Raw genomic sequence first — 25,610 nt, 5'->3', positions numbered from 1 at the left:
ATATGTATACACACACACACACACACTGTCTGTATCACTGTCATCTGGTTGTTCATCAATTTGCTCAAGCGGCACCAGTAACGTCTCCATTGTGAGACTTGTTACTGTTTCTGGCATATCGAATATGCCATGAAAGGTAACCATTTTTTTTTGAAGGTAACCATTTTTTGATGAGCTCTTGGCCATCTGTTGGTCTTCTTCAGATAAGCTCCTACTCATTTTCTCTCAAGGAGAGGACAAAAAATGAACTCTTTCTGTTTTTGTTTTTTGTTTTTGGGTCACACCCGGCGATGTACAGGGGTTACTCCTGGCTCTTCACTCAGGAATTACCCCTGGCAGTGCTCAGGGGACCATATGGGATGCTGGGATTAGAACCCGGGTCAGCCGCGTGCAAGGCAAATGCCTTACCCGCTGTGCTATCGCTCCAGCCCCCCCCCCAAATGAACTCTTTCTAATGCCATGCACAAAAATCAAATAAAAATCGATTAAAGATCTTGATAACAGATTTGAATCCATAAGTTACACAGAGGAAAATATAGATAGAATTCTCTATTATATCAAAGCTAGAGAACAATCCAAGTGTTGAAGAACAGATGAATGGGTAAAGAAATTATGGCAATATATACAATGGAATATTATTCAGCCATAAGAACTGATGGAATTATGTAATTTGTTGCTATTTGGATGCATCTGGAAATTATCATGTTGAGTGAAGTCAAAGGGAGAGGAACTAACTCAAAATAATTTCCCTCGTGTAAGGGATAAAAAGAAACTTCGTAGGGGAGTATCAAATGCCAAAGACAATAGAAATGAAGAGGAGGATAATGGTCTTTAATAGGAAACTTGCCATTGAGGTGGGAGTGGGGGGTATAAATTATAGAAGGAAACACTAGGACAACAGTGGAGGAGAAAAGTACCTGCCATAGAGAAACTCAATCATCAATACCTTTGTAACTTTGTAATTCATGATCGCTCAATTGAAAAAATAACAAAAATGACATGTATTTATCTATTTTTTAAAAATTAGTCTTTTGAGGAGAAAGAGAACAAAAGGGAACTCCCTGCCACAGAGGTGGGGTGGGGTAGGGGGAAGATGGGATCAGGGTGGTGGGAAGGATGCTGGGACCATTGGTGGTGGAAAATGGGCACTGGTGGAGGGATAGGCACTTGAGCACTGTATGACTGAAACGCAAGCACGGAAGTTTGTAAGTATGTAACTGTGCCTCACGGTGATTCACTAATAAAAATTAAAAAAAAATTAGTCTTTTGATGTTCAAAACAACATGAATACTATGAACAAGAAATGTTAGAGAGAAAAGTAGTAACTATGAATACAACTTAATGTTTAATTTATACACAATAACACTAATAAATTCCTTTTTGTTTCTGGGCCACATCTGATGATGCTCAGGGAAAATCAGACTTCTTATAGTGATATAATAATAATATATATAAAGGGCTGGAGCTATATATATAAATACAAATATAAATATATATAAAGGGTGTGGTGTTTTCCTTGCATGCGGCCGACCCTGGTTCGACTTCTCCGCCCCTCTCAGAGAGCCCAGCAAGCTATTGATAGTATCTTGCCTACACGGCAGAGCCTGGCAAGCTACCTGTGGTGTATCTGATATGCCAAACACAGTAATAAGTCTCACAACGGAGATGTTACTGGTGCCCACTCGAGCAAATCGATGAGCAACGAGATGACAGTGACAGTGATATATATAAAACTACAATTATAACCATATTCAAATATATAAATATTAAATCATGTTGTGCACCTGATACTTAAGCAAACTATATCTCAATGAAAATTTGCATAAACTGAAAAAAGATAAATACAAACAGCATATTGAGAGAACTGTGAGATAAGATCAAAAGGAACAACATAAGAATCATCAAAATCCCAGAGGAATAAATAGGAAGGAAATTCCAATTTATTTGACCAAAATAATTGGTCAAAAATAAAATCATACCTAAGAAATTCTCAAACTTGAGGAATGCATGAACCTAGATTCAATAGGATCAAAGGATACCAGCCAAATGACAGCCAAATAAAAATACTCCATGATGAGAAAGAAAAAGAGAAAGAAAGAATTCTGCCTGCCACAGAAGCAGGTGGGTTGCGAGGGGTAGGAGGGAAACTGGGGACATGGTGGTGGGAAATGTGAAGGGACAGTGCTGGAACATTTATAACTGAAACCCAATTATTAACAACTTTGTAACTGTGTATCTCACTGTGATTTAATTAAAAAAATACTCTAAGACACATCAAAATCAGAATGATGAAAGCCATAAATAAGGCAGAACATTAAAAGCAGCTAGATCAAAGAAGAAAATACACACAAAGGAGTATCCTTAGGATTCACCGATTTGTCAAATGAGACCCTGCAGTTCAGAAGAAAATGGTGCGATATAGTAAAACAACAAAACAAAACAGAACACTCCATGAAAGGAACACCTCACCAACAATATTATCCAAGTTATATTATCAATCTTCTACGGGAGGACAGTAAAAAACTCCAGAGCAGTAATTTCACTCAATGTCAATGGCTCAAACATACCAAAATAGAGTATCAAGATGGATTAAAAAAAAAACAAAACCAACTTTCTGCTGCCTATAAGAGACACATTTCAATAGTCTGGGAAAAACTGGAAAACAGTCTTTCAAGCAAATACCCCCCACAAAAAGCCCAGAGTGTTCATACTGGTATCAGACAACATCAACTTTAGGACTAAAAGAGTTATGAGAGACAAAAGTCATGATCAGGGAATACATACATTAGGGAGAAATCACACCTCTAAACATTTATTTATTTATTTATTTATTTTTGCATTTTGGGTCACACCCGGCAATGCACAGGGGTTACTCCTGGCTCATGCACTCAGGAATTACTCCTGGAAGTGCTTGTGGGACCACATGGGATGCTGGGAATCGAATCTGGGTCGGTCGCATGCAAGGCAATGCCCTATCTGCTGTGCTATTGCTCCAGCCCCTTACCTCTAAACATTTATGCAACCCATGATGGGTTGTTACAAAACAACTAATAGACTTGAAGGAGTATGTTGATAGTACCGCAACAGTATTTGGAGACTTCAACATAGTTCTATCACACCCACTTAGTTCAACTAGACTAAAATTTAACAAGAGAAGAAACAGGCTTAGTGAACATTCATCTGTACATGGTTTTTCTTCACCAAAAAGTTAAACATTCTTCTGCAGTGCACATTAGACAATCTTCAAGACAAGACCATATGCTGGCCTACAACATATTTCCATAAAATCAAGAGGAGAAAGACTACCGATGTATTCTCAGACCATGATTCACTGAAAGCAGAAGTTAATCACAAACAAAAATATTCAAACACTTAAAACTTAACTACTGAAAATCAGTGGGTCAAAGAAAAAATCAAAAGATTTCTGGAAACAAACAAGAGTGAAGATAAAAGCTACCAAAACAAACAGCAAAAGTTCACAACAATGTAAGATTCATTAGGAAGAATGAGCACACATAACCCCATAGCTTATGCAACCAGAAAAAGACTAGCAAAGGAACCCAAGGCAAGCAAAAGAATGAAAATAACAAAACTTATAGCAGAAATTAATATAAATGAATTTAAAAAATTCAAAAGTTCAACAAAACCAAAAGCTAGTTCTTTGAAAAGAGAAACAAGATTGACAAACCATTAACAAGACCCACAAAGAAAAGAAGAGAGAAAACCCTAGTAAACCAATTCATAAATAAAAGGGGAGACTCAAAACATATATGACAGAAATTCAAATGATCATCAGGGATTACTAAGAAAATCTTTATGCCACAAAATTGGAGAATCTAGAAGAAATGGGAAAAATTCTGGTCTCCTGTAACCTCCCATGATGGAACCAAGAAGAAACAAAAGTACCTGATCTGACCAATTACTATCAAGAAAATCAAATTAGTAATTAAATCTCCCCCCAAACAAAAGCCTGGGTACAGATAGTTTCTCTAGTGAGTTCTTTTAAATCCTTAAAGACGACAGACTCCCAAACCTTTAGAGCTTTTTCAGAAATTTGAAGAAACAGAAACTTTCCTAAAGAGTTTCTACTAGGTAAACATTACACTGATACCAAAAGTAGACACAGATAGACACAGACATCACATATATACCTATGTTCTGATAAACATATATGCAAAGATCCTCAACAGAATATTAGCAAGCCAAATCCAGCAGTACATAAAAACAATCATAACCATGAACAAATAGGATTCATCCTCAGAATGAAAGGATAGTTTCATATACGTAAGTCAATCAATAAAATATAACATGTCAATACAAGAAATACTAAAAGTTATATGATCAAAAGATGCAGAGAAAGCATTTGACATGATCCAGCATCAATTCATGATAAAAACTCTCAGTAAAATGGGAGTTGAAACTTTTCATGACATAGCTAAAGTCACTTACCAGAATTTCACAGCAAATACTGTACTTAATGGTGAGAAACTAAAAGCCTTTTATATCACGTAAAGACAAAGTTGTCCACACACCACAACTATTCAATATAGCATCAGAAGTCCTGACCATAGCAAACAGGCAAGAATGAGATATTAAAGGCATACAGAGTGGATAAAAAGAAGTCAAACTCTCACTATATGCAGAAGACATGATACTATACTTAGAGAACCCTAAAACTCAAAGGAGGGAAAAAAAGCTCCTAGAGACAAAGATTTGTATAAAAAAATGGCAGGATAAAAAAATCAATATGCAGAAATCCTGGCTTTTCTGTATGAAAATAATGAAAAAGAAAAGAATTTTTAAAAAAGATATTATTCACAATTGTTCCTCTGTCAGGAATCACTTAGCAAAAGGGGTGAAAAACTGTAAGAGGAAAAGAAACTAGAAACTATAAAACTATGTAACACTATGAAAAGAAATTTTTAAAAAAGACAAAAGGAAATAAAAGCAAATCTCATGTTTATGGCTTGGCAGGATTAATATTGTTAAAATGACAATCTTGCCCAAAGCATCATACAAACTAATTTCAGTCCCTATAAAAATACTCATGAAATTTTTTAAAGACATAGATCAAACACTGTTGAAATTTATATGGAATAACAACACCACACCCTCAAATAACCAAAGCAATATAGAAGATAGAAGACTTTTCTTTCCCCAATTGTACTCTAAGTCTGTAGTGATCAAACAGTGTGGTACTAGAATAAGAACAGACTTTCATATCAATGGAATATGACTATTATTCCATTGATGCCAGACACAGATTCTTGGGTATAGAGGCAATCTTGAATAAAAGAACAAAAAGTATGAATGAATGGTAGACTGAGGAAAGCCCCTTCAACAAATGGTATTGGCAAAAAAAAATTGTCAGTCACATGCTGAAATATGAATTCAGACCCCTAATTTTGTGTACAAAAACCAAATCAAAATGGATTAACAACCTCAATGTCAGATCTGAATTTATTATATCGAGGAAAAGAGGGGTGGAATACTCCATAACACTGAAGCTATAGATATTTTCAAAAATTCAGTGCTATTGGCTAAACAAATGATAGCAATGATAAATGAGACTATATCAAACTAAGCAGCCTCTTTGCTGCAAAAGAAATGACCATAATAAAAGACATGCCACTAACTTGGAAAGAATATTTGCCCACCATTCCTCTGACAAAGAGTTGATATCCAAAATAAATAAAAAGCTGAGAGAACTCTATGAGAAATAAGCAACCAACCACTTACAAAATGGTGGGAAGGATATATTCCACACAGAAGACAGAGATGACCAATAGACAAATACAAATCAGAATGACATTTGAGATATCATCTCACACCAATGAGATTGGGACATACCAAAAACAACCACTGTTGGTGTGAATGTGGAGAAAAAGGAACTCCCATACACTGCTTGTGGGAAAGCTGACTGGTCCAACCTTTTGGGAAAATGGTAAGAACACTGTTTTAAAATAAAGGAATTGAAATTCTGTATGATACAGCAATTCCACTTTTCTGGAGGAGGGGCCAGACCTGGCTGTGCTCAGGACTTACTCCTGGCTATGTGCTCAGGGATCACTCCTAGCAGTGTTCAGGGGACCATTTGTGGTGCTGGGGATCAAACCTCAGTCAGCCTGGTAAAAGGCAAGTGCTCTCCTGACTGTACTTTTGTTCCAGTCAAGCAATTCCATTTTATGTCCATCTACCCCAAAAGCCCAAAAACCCTACCCAGAAAAGACACTTGTGCCCCTATGTTCACTGCAACACTATTCATTGTAGCCCAAATGCAGACAGACACAACCCAAGTATCCAAGAACAAAGGATAGAATAAAGAAACTATAGTACATATATACAATAGAATACTACCTGACTATAAGAAAAGATGAAATCATGCAATTTGCTACTACATGGATAGATCAGAGGAGTCTCAAGCTGAGTGAAGGACAGAATCAGAATAATCTTACCTGTGTGCTAGAATGTGTTATGTATGAAACCCTATCACTAACAGTAATGTAAACCACAGTGTCTAACGTAAAAATTAAAAAAAAAAGGCCTGGCTAGAGACTTTGATATTTACTGATCTTTTCAAAGAATAAGACTAACACATTAATTTTCTCTAGTGTTGTCTTATTTCCAATTTAATTGATTTTTGCTGTATTTTTTATTCCTTTCTGTTAGCTCAAAATTTAATTTGCACTTCTTTCTCTTGTACCCTAATAAAATGTATAAAATTATTAATTTTAAATCTTTTATTTTTAAAAAATGATCTTTGAACACACCCATTCAGGATATACTCCTGGCTCTGAGCTCAGGGATCATTCCGGTGGGGATTGAATCTGGGTCAGCTGCATGCAAGCACCCTGCCTGCTGTATTATTTCTCTGGCCCCAGAGATCTTCTTTCCTAATATAGCACTCTCCTCTTTTTTATAAGGGATATGTTCCATGACTCTCAGTAAATGCTTGAAAAAGAGGATAATACCAAACCCTGTATATATACACAAGGATTATTCTTTTTGTCTGCATACAAACCCAAGATAAAGTTTGGTGTATAAATTACAATAGAACAATGATTACAACACCTTCATAAAACATGTGAATATGTTCTATAAAAATAATTATTGTATGAAATATTTTCTGATTGCACATAGCTAAGGGAAACCAAGAAAAAATAAGACCACAGGGTCCCACTGCCTTCTCCATCATCTTCAACAAGAGTAATAAAGGGAAGGGGATGGGAAAATAAACACAGTAACAAAAATTGAACTTAAATTAAAAAAAGAAAATTAAATAAAGGAAACCAATTAAATATATGCTTACTGCTATAAATTTACTTCATTTCCCCCCAATTTTATCTTTTTCTATTGAATCACTGTGAAATACAGTTACAAAGTTGTTCATGATTGGGTTTTAGTCATACAATTGTATGACTGTATAAATTTACTTCTAAACACTGCTTTGCACCATACCCCACAATTTTTCAAGAGAGCAAATTCATTTTCACTTGGTTCAAGAATTTCAGGGGCACAGTGGCAGTTCATGGCTTAAGCCACTTGCCATACAAATATGGAGTGATATGTTCAATCACCAGGCAGTTTGATCCTGCATACATGTGTTGAGCAAGTTGTATGCGCTCTGAGACCTCAGGTAATACAATGAAAGTTTGTTTTCTCTGGTATACAGTTAGGTGAAATTGAGATGACAACTAAAGTATGCTACCTACAGCAGCCACCATAACTGAAAAAGCAATGCATCCAGGAGAATGACCCCTTGCGAGAATGTATATAAGTACCAAAGCAACCCTGGAAAGCAAAATCAGAGATGAGTGACGACCACAATAAAATGAGTATGAGCTCCAGCCACGACAACAGTAGCAAAATAAAAGGAAAGTGAAAAAACATTTTCTTAGTTTCTCTTGAGATGTTTTCTTTGATGCAAGTATCATTTAGAAGTATTGTTTAAATTCCAAAATTTGAATTTTTTTCCAAACATTCTTTTATTTAGTCTAATTTTCATCTTAGTCTCTGGGCAAACCATACCGCAACATAGTTATTGATGTTATTGATTACTGCTTTCAATTTGTTTTATAGCTCAAACTGTATTCTATTTTTGGTCAATGTTTCGTATGTGCTTCATAAGAATGTATAATTTGGGGAGGGCGTTGTTTGTTTTGGTTTTGGGTTTTTGCTACACCCTTAAGTGTAGAGGGGACCATGTATCCAGAAAGATCAAACTAGAATTACTCACATGCAAGGTATGTAACTAAATAACCTCTTAATCTGACTCCTAATCTGCTTTTATTAACTGAAGTCTATAGTATCCTAATTCTATCAAATTGACAAGATCGCCTACTTTTCTTATGATTTAATATCTGAATGACTTGTCCACTTTTGATAAAGGGGTTTTGTGATTTCTCACTATAATAATGAATTTTTGTCGCAGTTCTATTTGTTGTCTTATAAATTTTGATATTCTGAATTTAGACATATTCATTTAAACATTACGGCTTCCTGGAGAACTGACTCTTTTATCATTATGTAATGCTCTTTTTTTCTGAAAAATTTCCTTCGATTTCCACTCTAGGTATTTGTTTCTTTTGATTAGTGTTTTAGTGGTCTCTCTCTTCCCATCCATCCACTTTTCATCTATGACTTAAAGTGTGTCTATACATTTAGTTGGATTTTTTTTCCTCTGTTGACAAAATGTTTTGGTATATATAGACCAATGGCATTCAAAGTAAATGCTATCATTTGACTCAAATTTATCATGTTTTCTACTGTTTCTAATTTGTTATTTTGATATTTGTTCCTAGTTTTGTCTTATTTTTTCCCCCTGTAACTGTATTTCATGGCTTTACAATGTGGATGGAACTGAAAGATATTTTAAATTAAGTATGCCAGAAGAAGAATGAAAAACACAGGATTGTGTCACTTATAGTAGTTAGAGTAGTTAGGGAGTTAAGGTAGTTAGAGTAATGGATGAAGAGATGCAATGGCTTAAAAGGGCGATTCCTAGATCACTCTTGGCTTCGGAGTATAGTGAAGAGAAAGAAAGAAAGAAAGTGAAGGGGAGAAGAGATAGATGAGAAACAAGAGGGTACGCAAGGGTCAAGGGGATTCAGATACAGTGGTGGCAGTAAGGAATGATAGAGCTAAATATCCAAACCACAGAGTTAACAACACTGAAATCATGAGACACAAACTTTAGTAATCAAACTTAAAAGGTATCTGTCAAGATGGCAGGCTAAGGCTAGGGAAGGGTGCTAGCAAAAAGAACCTAGATACACTGGTATAGGGAAGATGACACTAGTGGTGGGATTAGTGATGAAATATTGCATGTAAAAAATCAAACTATAAATAAATTTTCTTCTATAAATAAAATTAAAAATATAAATAAAATATTATTTTCATAATATAAATAAAATAAAATTTGGGAAACAGAAAGAATTGCATGAGTCCAATTTGCTTTGAGCATATCACTTATACTTGTTTTTCCAGTGACTGCCCCAGTTTTCAATATACATTTATAAACAATACAAGAGTACTTTAAAATGAAGTAATACTGGGGGCTGGAGCAATAGCACAGCGGGTAGGGCGTTTGCCTTGCACGCGTCCAACCCGGGTTCGATTCCCAGAATCCCATATGGTCCCCTGAGCACCGCCAGGGGTTAATTCCTGAGTGCAGAGCCAGGAGTAACCCCTGTGCATCACCGGGTGTGACCCAAAAAGAAAAAAAAAAAGAAGTAATACTAATACACCCTTCTATTGTTCATTGTAGTTACATATAACTAAAAACATGCATAATATATACTATTGTTATTTTAAATAAACTGGTATCTGGTAGATTAACAATTTTTTTTACTATGGTGAATTAAATTATGGTGAACTGAATTAAAATATGGTGAATTAACCATATTTGTTAAGGATCAGAAACAGAGTAAGAAAGAGTATAGCACATAGGATATTTGCATTGCACATGTCTGGCCCGGCTTCAATCCTGGCACCCCAAACCATTATTGGAATTAGAAGCAGAGCCAGAAGCCAACCCTGAGCACTACTAGATGTGGCCCAAAACAAATAAAATAATCTACTAGAAAAGGATTACTGTATATTCATTTTTTTTCTGAATGAGATCTCAAGTAAGTAATAAAGAACTATAGTTTTCAACTTTCCCACATAACTTACAGCAGAAGGATTTCTCTCTACTGCATGGTATTTGTTTCTGTATTAAAAACTACATGTTACATTGAAGAATTGAGATTTCCTAGTTTTACAGTGATATGAGTTCATTGGGGAGTAAGAGGAAATTCTGATGGCTTTCTCCAATCCTATCATTTATTCACTTCGGCCCATTTATATTTTCTCATGAACAGGGAATAATGAAAACTATCACTTTCCTTGTATTGACAGAAACTCTTTCGTGAGAGAACTTTTTTGATTATGCAGAGTTGATTATGCTGAAATAAAGCAGGAAATAGGCATTTACATGTCCCATGCATGGAGAGATCTCTTAATTGTGAGGTCTGAAAAATCAACAAAGGCATAAGAAGGTGGAAAGGGCTTTTTCACATTTGTCATATTTAAAAGGCCTCTCTCCAGTGCAAATTTTCATACAGTGAATAAATCCTCAGTATTGAGCAAAGCATTACCCACATTAATGCATTCTTATGATTTCTGTCCAATGTAAATAAACTTGTGTTTTTCAAATGATCCCTGTGGCGTATTCAATATGCCAAAAACAGTAACAACAAGTCTCACAATCGAGACGTTACTAGTGCCCGCCCGAGCAAATCGATGAGCAACATGAGCAACAGGACGACAGTGCTACAATGCTTTTCAAATGACAAAAGCTTTTGTGAAGGCTGTTCAATTTTCTTAACAATTGTAAGAATTCTTCCCCCATTCCACATCGTTATATTAAAGCATACAGTAGCATTGATATTACTCTTTTAGTCTCACAATGATACTACGTAACACCTACCACCTAGTATCCTCCACCACTCCCAGGTCCTGTCACACCTACCATCACAACCCTGGAGGGTCTCCTCAGCTCTGTAGGCAGTATTTCAAGATTTCTTTTCATTGGCCATTGTTCTTTTACCTTGTTTTCTTCCTATACACTACACATAACTGATAAATTTTGGTCTTTCTCCTTCTGATCCAGTTTGCTTAGCATTCAACTCTCCAATTTCACTCCAATTATAGCAATAGACAAAGTTTTATCTTTTCTTATAGCCAAGTAGTATTCTAGTGAGTATATGTATCACACTTCCATTACCCATTCCTTGTTGTTCAGTATGTGGGTTGTTTCCATATGTTGGCTATTGTAAGTTAACATTACGGTGAACATAAGTGAGCATCTATTTTTATAAACCAATAGCATATATATTTATAAATCAATATTTTAACATTCTTGGGATAGATGCCAAGGAGTGGAATCGCAGCGTTACGTGGAAGTTCTATATAAAATTTTAAAAGAGATTTCCATATTGTTTTTCAATGGAGACTAAACAATAGTTCCACCAATAGTGATGAGTGAGAGTGCTTTTCTGTCACAGTATCAGCATTATTTCTTCCCAGGTATTATATATGTCTCACTGGTGTGACCTATATGTCTCATTGTGATTTGCATTTCCCTGAATCAATAATGATAAAAGCTTTTTCATATATCTATTGACTATCTGTATGTCCTTTTTGGTAAGGCATCTTCATATAGTTTTCCCATTTTTTAAATGAGAATTTTAAGTTTTTAAAAAAATTTTAATATTTGCTATTGTTGAACTTTGTATGCTTTATAGAACATGGATATTAGTCCTTTGTCAGATGTGTGGTGTGTGACTACTTTTTCTGATTTGTTGTTGTGGTGTTATTTTAGCTGTTACCGTCACAGTACAAAAACTTTCAAAGTTTGATTCATCTTGTTTGCTTTTCCCTTTGTTTTCTTTGCTAATGGAGTTGAATCATTTGAAGACATTCTGAGATCAATACTATAAAAAAATGTACCTATGTTTTTCTTATTTTAGAAACTTGAGTTTCATATCAAGGTCTTTTTCTTTTTTCTTTTTTTTTCTTTGGCTTTTTGGGTCACACCTGGTGATGGTCAGGGGTTACTTCTGGATTTGCATTCAGGAATTCCTCCTGGCGGTGCTTGGGGGACCATATGGAATGCTGGGAATCGAGCCCAGGTCGGCCGCATGGAAATCACTCCAGCCACCATATCAAGGTCTTTAACCCATTTTGAATTAATTTTTATGTTTGGTGTAATAGAGGTTCGGTTCCAACCTTTTGCATGTGGTTAACTAGTATTCCCAGAACCATTTATAAAAGAGACTATCCTTGCTCCCATCAATGCACCTAACCATCCATACATCTGATGGCTTACCTCTTAGATCTCAATTCTAATCCATTGCTTTGAGTCTACCTTTTAGCCAGCATTACACTTTTATTATAGCTGTCACTGTTACTGTTATCCCGCTGCTCACTGACTTGCTCTAGCAGGCACCAGTAACATCTCCATTTTGAGACTTCTTGTTGCTGTTTTTGGCATATTGAATACACCACAGGTAGCATGCCAGACTCTGCCGTGCAGGCAAGATACTCTCAGTAGCTTGCCGGGCTCTCCAAGAGGAGCGGCGGAATCGAACCCAGGTCAACCACGTGCAAGGCAAATGCCCTCCCCGCTGTACTATGCTCTGGCCCCACTATACAGTAAAATTTAAAGGTATTTAATGCCTCCGTCTCCCCCTCTCCTCCAGAATTGTTTTTGTTATACAATGATTTTAGCTTTTTAGTTATTTGTAACTGTATTTATTATGTCCTTAAGAGATGCCATGGGATTCTGATGGGGACTGCCTTGAATATCTATAGTGCTTTGTTTGGGTAGGGCGGGCATTCCAAAGATGTTCATTATTCCAATCCAATAACAAAGAACGTGTTTTCATTTCCTTGTGTCTTCTATTTCTTTTAATGGTGATTAACAGTTTTCAATAAACTTCTTTAACTCCTAGGCACTTGACTTGTGACATAATTATAAATGGAATATTTTAAAATTTCTTTCTTGTCACTATCAATTTTGTGTATCAGAATGTAACTGGCTAGAGATATAGCACAGGGGTTAAGGCACGTGCCTTACATGCAGCTAACCCCGGTTCAATCCCCAGTACTGTGATTGTCTCCCTCACCCCTCTTTGTATCACCAAGTACAGACCTGGAGGCCCCAAAGCACCACAGGGTATGATCCTGAAAGCACCTAAATACCTTGGCAGGGCCTGGGTAGTATCACATCCCTTGGGCCCTCACATAGAGAAGTAGGCCTAGCTGGCCCACAGTTGACTAGAGGGGCACCTGGACAACATGAACACAACTTGGGAGATATCTCCCACCTAAGCCTCACCCCCACGGCAACATATTCTGTTCAATGATTTTGTAGTCTGATGCTTTATAGATTATTTTCAGAAGCTTTGAGGTGAAGTCTTAAGGGTTTTCTACCTATATTATGTGTAAGTAATAATAGCTTCACTTCTTTTTGTAATTTTATTTCTGGAAATTTCTCTTTTTGAATAATTTTTATGGCTGAAACTTCTAATATTATAATGAGTAATAGTGGTGAGAGTAGATATTATCTTGTGCCCGACCTTAGAAGAAATACTTAAGTTTTTATTTTTTATTTTTGCCGAGTATGATATTAGGTGTGGGTTTGTGATGTGTGTATTTGGGTCATACCTGGCTGTGCTCAGGGATCACTCCTGGCAGACTCAGAGGACCATATGTAGTGACAGGGACTGAACCCGGGTGGGTTGCATGCAAAGGTATTCACTGTACTTTTGCTCTGGGTTCAGCTTCTGTATATTTAATCATTCCTGTATCCCCTGGGATAAATTGCACATATTTTAGTTTTTGATATACTTATGCATTGTTAAATTAAGCCTCCTAAGATCATATAAGGAAATTTGTAACTATGTTCATCAAGAATGTTCTATATATATATTTTTTGTGATGTCTTTCTGCTTTTTGGTGGTATCAGGGCAATATTAGCCTCATAAAAACAGTTTGGAGGAATTCCTATTTCTTCCTAATTTGTTTTTTTGGAGGTCATACCCAGAGATGCTCAAGTCTTACTCCTGGTCCTCTCTCAGGAGTCACTGGCTAGAAAGGCTTAGGGGACGATATGGGATGCTGGAGATTGATCTAGGTTGACTGTGTGCAAGGCAAATGCACTATTACTACCCAGTGCACTATTGCTCCGGCCCTATGGCTTCATATTTAAAATTTTTTTTTTTGCTTTTTGGGTCACACCCGGCGATGCACAGGGGTTACTCCTGGTTCTACACTCAGGAATTACTCTTGGCAGTGCTCAGGGGACCATATGGGATGCTGAGATTCAAACCCGGGTCGGCCGCGTGCAAGACAAACACCCTACCCACTGTGCTATTGCTCCAGCCCCTAAAATTTTTTTTATTTTAAATTTTTGGTTACACTTAATCATTCCTCAGCCTCCTATCATTCTGCTGGTGAGCCACTATACTGTGATTTTCAGTTCACCTACTACTTTCAGTTCAGTTCTTTCTATACTAAGTTTTCTGACATTTTTTCTTGTTGGAATTCTTTTTCCCCCCTCAATTCAGTGAATTGTTCTTCCTGGACATTTGCTTTCTCCCATCAATGCAGGTAAATTCCTCTGCTTTTTCTTCCTGTTTCTGAGTAAGAGTAAGGGTCTGTTCCAGAGACATAGTATAACAGATAGGGTGCTTGCTTTGCATGTAGCCAACCTGGGTTTGATCTTCATCACCCAATATGGTCCCAATTCCCGCCAGGAGTGATCCCTGAGCACAGAGCCAAGAGTAAGTGTTGCGAACAGCCAGTGTGATTCAAACACAAATAATAACAACAAAAAGATTAAGGGTTTGAGTTTTTGAAAGTCCAGATTGAAGCAGATAATTGCCACAAATAAATTCCATGCTGCTCTGGACTCTGAGAATTTGCTATTACAAACTAACTGGATCAGCTATAACACTGAGAATCACAAGACCATACTGGCACCCAGAATTCACGGTATTGGTCCTGACTGACTATGATGCCATACTACCAGCTTGGGCATTAAATCAAATCTGGTGCTTAAGGGCATTCCCAAAGAGGCATGGTATCCACTAGGATGCCTGTGTTTGACCACATCTGGCAGCACATTAGGCTCAAGCTTAGCTGGAAAGTCTATGTGGCCCATTACCAAGATGACCACGTTTGGTCTCTTTCCAAATGTTACACTATTCAACAGACAGTTTAATGCCAATGGGAAGGGATGTCTTTATTGTGACTGAGTTTGTATTTAAAGATCAGTTCTCTCTTGGGTTGGAAATGTTACACTTTCCCATGATGCATACATTTTATTCAGATAAAAATCCCCTGCTGGCTTATGGGGATCATTTGGGTAAAATGCATACCCTGAATCAATACTGCTGCACCATTGGACATGCCCCACACCTATTCCTGGTAAACACTCCAGCCTTAGTAATATCTGCATGTACTTCTTCCTCCCTTGCCTGAGAACCACTGGGAAGCTTTAATTTTAAAGGCTGTTTGCCCACCTTCCATGGCAGAGAATTTGCTGGAAATGGGCTCTAGTGTCTTTAGTTTGACTTCCCAGCAGGGCTCATTCAGTATTCTGTTCTTAATTCTATTTTGTATGTGTGATTACAAGGGAAAGAAACTCCCAAGCAATGTTCAAGTGACTCAAAGGTCACACCAGTTACTGAAGTGACTAGTGGGAGTTCAGTGCTAGGTTCATAGGACATGGTGCTACTCAAAGGCCTCCAGAGCTATATCCAGAGGTGCTTGGGGGACCATTTGGTTCCAGTGATTGAAACAAGGTCCTGTACAAGCACACTATGTGTACATGACCATTTTGCCATCTTCTTGGCCTCAAAATCTGTTTCCCCACTGAGGTTTTGTTAAGGGAGCAACACATTTCACTGTTATTTCCATTATCTTGCAGAATTTGCATCTCATAGTTTTTTTTTTTTAAGTGTGGGTTTGCTTGTTGTCATTAAGGAGCAGAGAACATTCATGACTAGTCCATGTTCCTTACATCTGTAGGAGTTAAAACTGGTGTGAATTTGATTTCTAATAGAAAGATATAAGGAACTGCTCACGAACTTCCCACATTCCTTAAATAAAGACTTCCCTCTATTCTGTGTTTGTATGCCTATCAGTAAGTATAATAAAATTAATCTCTCTATGTTTTTGTATGTCTATCAGTAAAAATAATAGAGTTAGTGAGTTTTCTCAGTAGAAATTCTCTATTTCCAGCCTCAAAAGCAAGCTGATCAATGTGACTCTAAAATAAAAAAAATTTATTCATCTTACTATTCTCTGAATTTTTTTCCTTTTTTTGATTTTTGGGTCCCACCTGGTAATGTTCAGGGGCTACTCCTGGTTCTGTATTCAGAAATTACTCCTGGAGGGATTCAGGGAACCATATGGGATACTAGGGATCTAACCCAGGTCAGCTATGTGCAAGGAAAACACCCTTTCCATACTATTGTTCCAGCCCCCTCTTCTCTGAAATTCTTTCTTACTATACTAATTATAGGCATCTTAAAATGCCTATCTGATAGGCATTCAACATCCCTACCCTATCTGAGTCAGATTTTATTACTTGCCTTATCTTGTTTAACCGAGCTTAATTTAATTTTTGATTTTTCAGTATATCTTAACTTTTTTTGGCTGACAGACATGGTACACTGAATGAAAGGAAATGCAGAAAATAGACTTTAAAAATTAAGTACTGAGGTATGAGAGTATAGAAAGAAATCTATAATGCCAGTATTGGATTTGCTGAGACTATGCCTTTGGACTGTGAGTTGAGTATTGTGGGTTTTTTTTTTCTTTTTGCTTTTTGGGTCACACCCGGTAATGCACAGGGGTTACTCCTGGCTCTCCACTCAGGAATTACCCCCAGTGGTGCTCAGGGTACCATATGGGATGCTGCGAATCAAACCAGGGTAGGTCTTGTGTAAAGCAAATGCCCTACCTGCTGTGCTATTGCTCCAGCCCCGAGTTGAGATATTCTTGTAAATTTTTTTCCATTCAGTTTGAACAGGATAACTGGAATGAGCTAGGGTTAATTATTTCCTTTCCTTCATCCTTCAAGTCAGCTCACCTTTAATAAAACCTCAGTAAGTAGAGCTGTAGCTGAAGTGCCTAAGAGTAGATCTTTCCAAAAACAGAATGCTCTAGCATATTTAAAAAATGGTTCCCCTTGATATGTCAGCATGAAAGGATGGTTATTTGGAATTCACTATGACAATGTGGGAGACACCAAGTTCTGAAATTGATGAAAATGTGGGGTCACCTAATGGTTAAGTTCCCCTGGAATTTTTGCAAGCAAGTTTTCAAATACAGTTCCTGCTTCCCTATAGTGGTACTGATTGTTTTAACGATGTCTGGTCTAATAATTTGTTATTGTTTTGTAGTTACTATCAATCTCTTCAACTCGGAAAATAGCAATTGTCCTGTGATATTATTCTCTTACAGTTTTAAGGAAAGTTGATTTTTTTATTTGTTCAGTTTTCTCACACACACACACACATAATACTATTTACTTGCAAACACACACACATATAGTACTGTTTACTTGCAAACTTCTGAGGGTAATTTTTCTTTTTTAGAAAAATATCGAATGCTGGGGCTAGAGGGGCAGTATAGTGGGTAGGATGTTTGCCTTGCACATGGCCAATCAGGGTTTGATACCCAGCATTCCATATGGTCCCCTGCGCCCTGCCAGAGTGATCCCTGAGTGCAGAGCCAGGAGTAGGCCCTAAGCATAATTGAGAGTGACCCAAAAAAACAAACCAAACTGCTGACTTGCACTGAACAGATTCTTTTATAAAGACACATCAAAGACAAATAGGCACATGGGGGGGTAAAAAAAACATCAAACACTTAATGAATTTGTGCTTCACAGTTACAATTTGAATCTACATGCTGCCCAAATTAGCAATCGCCCTAGTTCACAGGGTAGTTTTATTTATTTAATGGAATCATTGTGAGATACACAGTTACAAGGTTGCTCATGTTCCAAGTATTTGTGAGTGTAGACCAGGATGACCCTGAGTACTTTCAGGGGTGGCTCTGGTGGCACCCACACTGCAAGGTCAGGGCAGTGCTGAATCCTCAGTCCCTAACTCTGAACTGCCAGCCTGGTTGGACTAGTATCATTACGAGTGGCTCCTGCACACTCCCACCAAAAACTATCTTGGCAAACTGACTCCAACAACACATCAAAAGAATCATTCATGGCTTGCTCTTTCAAGCCCATGTTCTCCTTGAACATATAACTCTCTTTCTCCTTTTGTTCTACTCTGGAAACACCCTTATTCTTTCTCTCTTTAACATGGATTCCTCTTTTTCTCCCCCTTTACTTCCAAGAAATAAAAAAATTGTCTTGCTTCACTTAAAAATTATTCACCATGACCAAGTGGTATTCATCCTAGGGATGCAAGAACTTTTCAATATATACAAGTAAATTCATACAAGGCACTTGCCCTGCATACAACCAACCACAGTTTAATCCCTGTAACTGCATATGGTCTCCTGAATACATTCAGGTATCACTCCTGAGCACAGAGTCAGAAATTCCTGAGAACAAATATGTAAAATGTTAAAGTGTTAAAGCACACACATGCATGCACACATGCACAGACACACAGATGCACATGTATGCAGATACCCACACCCACACACCAAAAACAGAAAAAGAAATGACAAAAGAAAAAGAAATCACATGATTATATCAATCTATGCTAAAATGCACATGGCAAGATACAACATCCATTTACCATAAAAGTACAAAAGAGGCTGGAGAGAGTACAGCAAGTACTGTACTTGCCTTGTACCAGGCTGACCTGAGTTTAATCTCTGGCACTCATATAGGCTCCCGAGTACTGCCAAGAGTGATCCCTGAGTACAAAGTCAGGACTAATGCTTGAGTACTGCCAAGTACTGTCAAAAAACCAAATACTGCCTCCGCCAAAAAAAAAAAAATCCCAATACAATAAGTTGCACCTAATGAGGGACCATCAAAGTATTTATAGCTGCTAACAGTTGTTGTAATGAAGGAATAAATGAAGGAAGATACTGACAACAGCAAAATAGTACTGACAAGCTTAACACTGCTCTTCCACCACTGAATAGACCAACTAGACAAAAATCAACAAGGAAACAAACACTAGCACTGATGAAAAAAATGGAAGAGAGGGTCCAAAAGATATTTATGGAATCCTCTTGCCCCAAAAAGCTGAGTACACATTCTGCTCCAGTTCCAAATGAACATTCTCTGAGACAGACTATACACTGAATCACAAAATATAGCTCCATAAAATAAAAATTTAAAAAAGACAGAAACCATATCAACTATCCTGTCAGATCATGATGCTTTGAAAATTTAAATAAATTAAAATTAATAAAACATCTAGAATTAAACAAAAGTAAATAAGGACTTTTCAGAATAAAAAACAAACACTTTACAGTAATACCCATAAAAAATAAAAAAAAATGAAATATACTAAAGGAGCAACAAATGGCCAAAGGCAACATAAATGAAGGATTGGGTATAGAATTGAGCTTGAGGGGAGAGGGGACTCTTGGGAAACTAGCAAAGGGAAGTGAACACTTTGGTGCTAGATAGGTGTGGGGCTGGGACACTATTCACGTATTCACGAATATATCCTTAATACCTTAAATCACAATATCTCAATAAAAATGGGGGATAAGTTTGTAAATCTCATTAAACTATGAATAGAAATAACATACTTAACATATCCTACAGCTAACATCATTAAGTTTTAAAAAAATTCTGGACGAAAGAGTTGTTCACTCTTACCACTACTTCTTAACATAGTTTTAGAAGTCATAGTCAAGAGAAATTATGCACAAGAAAGTTGTTAAAGAAATACAAACAGAAGAGTAAAAGAATCACTGTATGTGATGGCAAAGAAAACTCTAAAGACCCTATCAAAAATCTACTAAAAATAATGAGTTTATAAAATGGCAGGAACCAAAATCAATACATAAGCTGCTGCATATTGGTATGAAACAAGAGTTGGAAGACAGGGAAATTAAGAACACAATGGCATTTATAATTGCATTAAAAAAGATAAACTAGCTGGGAATAAACCTAAAAAGGGTGGTAGAAGAAGTAAACATTGATAACTCTAAGACATTGCTAAAAGAATTAAAAGACACAAAGAAGTGGAAATACACGCCATATTCATGAGCTTAAAGAAAAAATATTATTAAGCGGACCATCTCACCTTAAGCAATTACAGATTCAATGCAATCCTTATAGAAGTATCAATTATATTGCTCAAGAAAGTGATAAAATTCTCTTCAAGAAACACATAAATTTAAGAATTCTAAAATCTATATGGAAAATCAAAAGGCTTTCAATAGTAAAAGCAATATTGAGAGAATAAAGAAAAACAGGCATTGCTTTCCCTGGTTTCAAATTATATTGCAAAACAATAGTAATCATAGCCGAGTACTGTTGGAACAAAACAGGCACATGGATATGTGGAACAGAACAGACAGTGCAGAAATAAACTCAAAGATTCACAGAAATTAATCTATTAATGATAAAGGAGCTAGGTAAGATCATACAATGGATAAAGAAAGCCTCTTCAATGTATTAAGACAACTTAATAACAACACTCAAAAAAAAGAAGGAAAAAGAAAAAGAAAGGAAAAGAAAAATTACACTAGATCACCATTCAATATCATATCAAAAAAAAAGAAAGCAAAAATCTAAGACTTATAGATTAGACCTGAAATAAAAAAATGCAAAGAAAAAATGGAAAGAAGGAAGGGAGGGAACAAAGAAGAGAAGGAAGGTAAGGGGAAAAGGGGAGGGAGGGAGGGAGGGAGGGAGGGAGGGAGGCTGGCTAATGACCCTTGGAAACCTACCTTCTTTAAATGAATACTGGAAACTGAGAGATAGTATGGTACATATGACTTTTGTGTTTCACACAGTCAACCTGGGTTTGATGCCAGGGACTGTGTATGTTTCCCAAACCCTGCCATGAGTGATCCAAGAGCACTGCCTAGTATGGCCCAATAAACAAAAAAATAAACAGCATTGCCAACTGAACTTCAGGCTGGATCATTCCAGAACCTTCTGGGTGGCTGGAACTGCCCAATTTAGGTAATGCTATTTTAAATAAATAATAAATATAAAACAAAATCTGGAAATAAATGGTTGGCCCAATTCACTAATGTGGCTATAGTTACTCTTTTTTGTTGTTGTTGTTAAGGGATTTCCAATTACTGGCTTCCCTTATTACAAATTTGTAGAGTTTTCTATTTTATCCCATGTCAGTGCTTCTCGGTAAATCTCTGTGCTTTTTCTCTTTTGTTGTTTTGTTGGCATAATGCTGTTCACCTTATTCTCTTATAATGTTCTTGCTTTCTGATGATAGGTAATTGTGCATCCACTTCTAGTTTTGATATTAGTTGTTTCTCCCTCCTACCTTTGCTATCTCTGTCAATCTGGCTAGAGTTGATTTTTGGTATAAAAGATATTAAATACTTTATCTAGCATCGCACATGATATAACTGATGAAGGAGGAATTTAAACTGGACATAACAGCTTGAGAACTGGCATAAGGATTCCCCTTGCAAATGACTGCTGAGAATCGTTAGCTTCTGCCACTATCATCTCATCCCAGCTAGTACAAGCATGTGAAAAGCTACCACTGAATCTCTCCTAAGTCAATTTAGAGGAGAGTTGGTGTTAATATATAAATATAATTCAAATGCTTGATTACTAATATATCTTATTCAGGCTGACAGTTTTTCATAAGTATTTCATAAATATTTTAAATTATCTGAGTCACTAAATTTTTTTCCCTAACTTTACATTCACATTCTGCTAGTAAAACTTAAAAATATGAAGTTTGAGAGCTAGTTTTCACTCTAAACCAAAGATAATGCATAAACTAGCACAACTAAGGTGCTCAAAGAGAAAACCATTCATTTTTTTTCAAAAATGTGAAATTAAACAATACCTTCAGTCCCTCCAATTCATTTTCTAGTTGCTTAGAATAGTGCTCACTCTGTTCACGCAGTTTCCTGTCTTTAGATGCTTCAGCAGCTACAGCTTCTGTATGAACTTCCAGCTTAAAGATAAAATTTTAAAAAAAGCAGATTTTATGGTTCTAATTGACTTTTATGACAGGAATTTACCTTGCACAAGGAAGATAACTCAAATGTTGGATTTCATAATATATATTACCAAACTAAAACACAATTTTCAAAAAATAAAGAATGAAAGACATACCACTAGTCTGAAAAAGCACTTTTTATTGCTAGCCCATGGGCACTACAAAATTTGCCTGACTACTAACCTCTTTTTTGGCTCTTTCTGTTCTGCGCAGTTCTTGCCTTAAGCTTTCAACTTTTTGCATCACCAGGTCCACCTCTTCTTCCTTATCTCGGACATGGCGAGCAAGTTTCTGTTTTTGGGTGTGCAATTCTGTTAGTCGCTCATTGATCTCCATGAATTCCTGCATGGCCAGTTTCCTCTGACAGTGTGCGTCTTTCAGCTCTTTGGACTGGTTTTTTAATCGCTCACTAGCCTGGACTAGTTCCTACAGTTTTGTAAAAAGAATATAAGTTACCAATTCTGCAAGCTGGAAACCAAATTTGGCCATCAAAGTGCTACTATGAAGTCTGGATGAGCAAAAAAATTTAAAAAAAATCACCTCAGGACAAAATGAAAAGAAACTAACTAGCTTTGAACAGATATCAAAAATGCAGTGCTCTCTTTATATTCTCAAATCCTTACATTGGTCTCGAAGTAACAGCCAATTTAGCCTTCTATTACCTTAATGTCTACAAATAAATAAAATATTAAAAATGTAACATAATAATGATCAAAATAAAACTTTTGTGCAATTTGATGGATATATCTGAAATCTTTCAAAACTTATATTAAATGATAAAAATAGAGGCTGTTTGATATGAAGACTAAATCTTAAGTCTGAAGCAAGGAGAAAATGCTTAAGTTGTTATTTAAAGGAAAATATTCAAAAGGGCTAAAGTGAACTCAGACTGGTGCAACCTCCTGCTTTCCAAGAAAAGGAAACACAACTTTTTTTTCAAGAAGCTTCTCCATGAAATGGAGGTTTTTTTCTTAAAGAATACACAAAGATGATCTCACAACCACAGATTCCAAACATCCAAAAGAACAAACAGCCATAAACAAACAATTAAGAATAAGCCTAAATGTTATTTGGATATTAGAATGGTCAAATCTAAGCATAAAACAGCTATATATGAAGTAACATAGAAAAAAATCATAGAAATGGGAAAAGTTGATTTTAAATGACCTGGTATATTTATAAAAGTACTTTATACATTACTTAGAAATAGGGGAAAAAGTTGTAAAATTAGGGACTGGATAGTAGTACAGTGGTACTCAAGTTCCATCCCTGGCATCCCTATAATCTCCTAAGCACTGCCAGGAGTAATCCCTGAGCATCACCAGGTATGGCTCAAGAATAAAACAAAAGGTATTTAAATTAAAGACATGAGTTCATCAATATGGTCATCAATATAACACCTAAGAAGCAAAAATAATAGAAATCCAGAAATTTAAAATAAAAAACAAAAATCTTGTAACATATACACACACAGAATGAGAGAGAGAGGAGAGATTAATAGAAATTTAAGAAAAGAAAAATGAAAGACAAAACATCTAAAGCCCCATGATTGAGAAGAAAGTAACAAAATAATAAAAGAGCACACATCTAAGGATAAATATTAGAAATACTGAGAAATGTGTCTTTTGTTTAAAGATGAGAAAATAAAGAAAATTGTATACTCAGAAAAATTACTTCTCAAGCACAAGGCTGAAATAATGAGATTTATACAAACAAATACTGACAGGGCTCACCACAATCAGATCCACAGGAAAGGAATCCCTAAAGCTTTGTTTTTGGAAAAAGACAAATGACTTTAGAAAGAAGGTCTAATTAAAGAGATGTGAAGGGCTAAGGTATTGATAAGTACCTATGTATATGAAAACTAAAGTATATAAGACTTATTATAAAATGCCTGATTTGTACAGTCAACAAAGAATATAACTGCTAATGGTCAAAAATGACATAGAAATTCTGTAGAAATAAAAAAATTAAAAGTCCTTTAGTTGGGAGGAGTGTTCAACTAAACCGTGCACTTTAAAATGAGGATAAAACATTTTATATGCTGTTTACTACAATTCTGTTATTAAAGCAAGGAGACAATAAGCACTGAAAAAGGACAATTTATAGAAAATGAAAAGTGGTAGAAACATACTTCATATTTCATTAGTAAACAAAACATGAAAGAGCTAAGCTCACCTGTTAAAACAAACAAAATCTAGAATTGGAAAGAAAAAGCATTATTTAGGAAAAAGACCACCACTGAACAATTAAAAATTTCAATTTACTAAAAGGAAATGACATACTAAATTTCTGAGCATTCTACGATACTTATTACAAAGAAATTGCTAGGGGCCTAAGAGATGGTATAGGGGTTAGGTACTTCCCCAGCACAGCATAAAGTCCTCTAAGCGTCATCTGTAGTGACCCCCAAGCAGAGCCAGGAACAAGTTCCACATACAGCTCAGTGTGGCTCAAAAATGGGAGGGAGGGACAGAAAAAGCAGAACTTCAAAGAAAGGTTCCTGACTACATAACAAAATGAGAAGCTTAAATTTGCAAACCTTTGAGAGTTACACCAAGAACTTTTAACAAAAGTGAATCACTGTATCACTGTCATCCTGTTGCTCACAGATTTGCTCGAGTGTGCACCAGTAACATCTCCATCCTGGAACTTGTTGTTACTGTTTTTGGCATATCAAACACGTCACAGGTAGCTTGCCAGGCTCTGCCCTGCAGGCTCGATACTCTCCGTAGCTTGCCGGGCTCTCTGAGAGGGGTGGAGGAATCGAACCTGGGTCGACTGCATGCAAGGCGACGTACTACCCATTGCGATATCACTCACTCCAGCCCAACAAAAGTGAGTAAAGAGAATATTTGAAAAACTCAACATGTTTTATATATGGAAGCTTGTACCTAGTATCAAAAGCATACATTCACTTTTTTCCTATTCTGGTGTTGGGGCCACAGCATGGTGCTGAGTATTGCTCAGGGGACTATGAATTGCTAGGGATTATATGGTGCCAGGTATCATACCAGGGGCTCCTGCATGCAAAGTCTGCACTCACTCTAGCACTCTGAGCCATCTTCCCAGCCCCAGAATGGCTATTCTTTATGAGTGCATACGATATGTTTTTGAAATGGAAAAGACTGTCTGAAGCAATAGTCAGCAGATTTCAAAGAACAGGTATAATTCAACTCAAGTATTTTAATAACCTTTATCATTAAAATAGAAATGAAAAGAAAGAAAAATTCCATAGTAATTAATGGGTCAGGAAGAAGATCATAATGAACATTATAGTTTAGAGTAAAAATAAAATAAAGCATAAAACTCTTTAGTATTTACTGAAACTTGAGGTACAGTAAAAGTTATAATGAAAGAAATTTAGAACCTAAAATACTTTTATTGAAACCAAATAAAAAGATCACAATT

The 25,610-nt window shown here is 36.3% G+C and overlaps 1 protein-coding gene across 17 annotated transcripts in view; it reads right to left on the bottom strand.

Moving 5' to 3' along the window:
• CDC42BPA (CDC42 binding protein kinase alpha) overlaps positions 1 to 25,610 on the bottom strand; it is a 334,917-nt gene that overhangs the window by 109,354 nt on the left and 199,953 nt on the right. For 14 of the 17 annotated variants that reach the window (XM_055146939.1, XM_055146925.1, XM_055146926.1 and 11 more), the window contains exons 13-14: positions 22,383 to 22,625; positions 22,044 to 22,154 (exon numbers count right to left, since the gene is read on the bottom strand). The exons of 1 other annotated variant lie outside the window; for it this stretch is intronic. In XM_055146939.1, the coding sequence (XP_055002914.1) occupies positions 22,044 to 22,154; positions 22,383 to 22,625 (354 nt within the window). The remainder of the gene's footprint in view (positions 1 to 22,043; positions 22,155 to 22,382; positions 22,626 to 25,610) is intronic. 2 more of the 17 variants (XM_055146934.1, XM_004605434.3) reach the window with 1 other exon arrangement.

The sequence above is a fragment of the Sorex araneus genome, chromosome 9 (genome assembly GCF_027595985.1).
Source record: "Sorex araneus isolate mSorAra2 chromosome 9, mSorAra2.pri, whole genome shotgun sequence".
In the NCBI taxonomy this organism is placed as follows: Eukaryota; Metazoa; Chordata; class Mammalia; order Eulipotyphla; family Soricidae; genus Sorex; species Sorex araneus.
The sequence above is the reverse complement of the archived record's forward strand: the minus strand, read 5'-3'. Positions and strand labels throughout refer to the sequence as shown.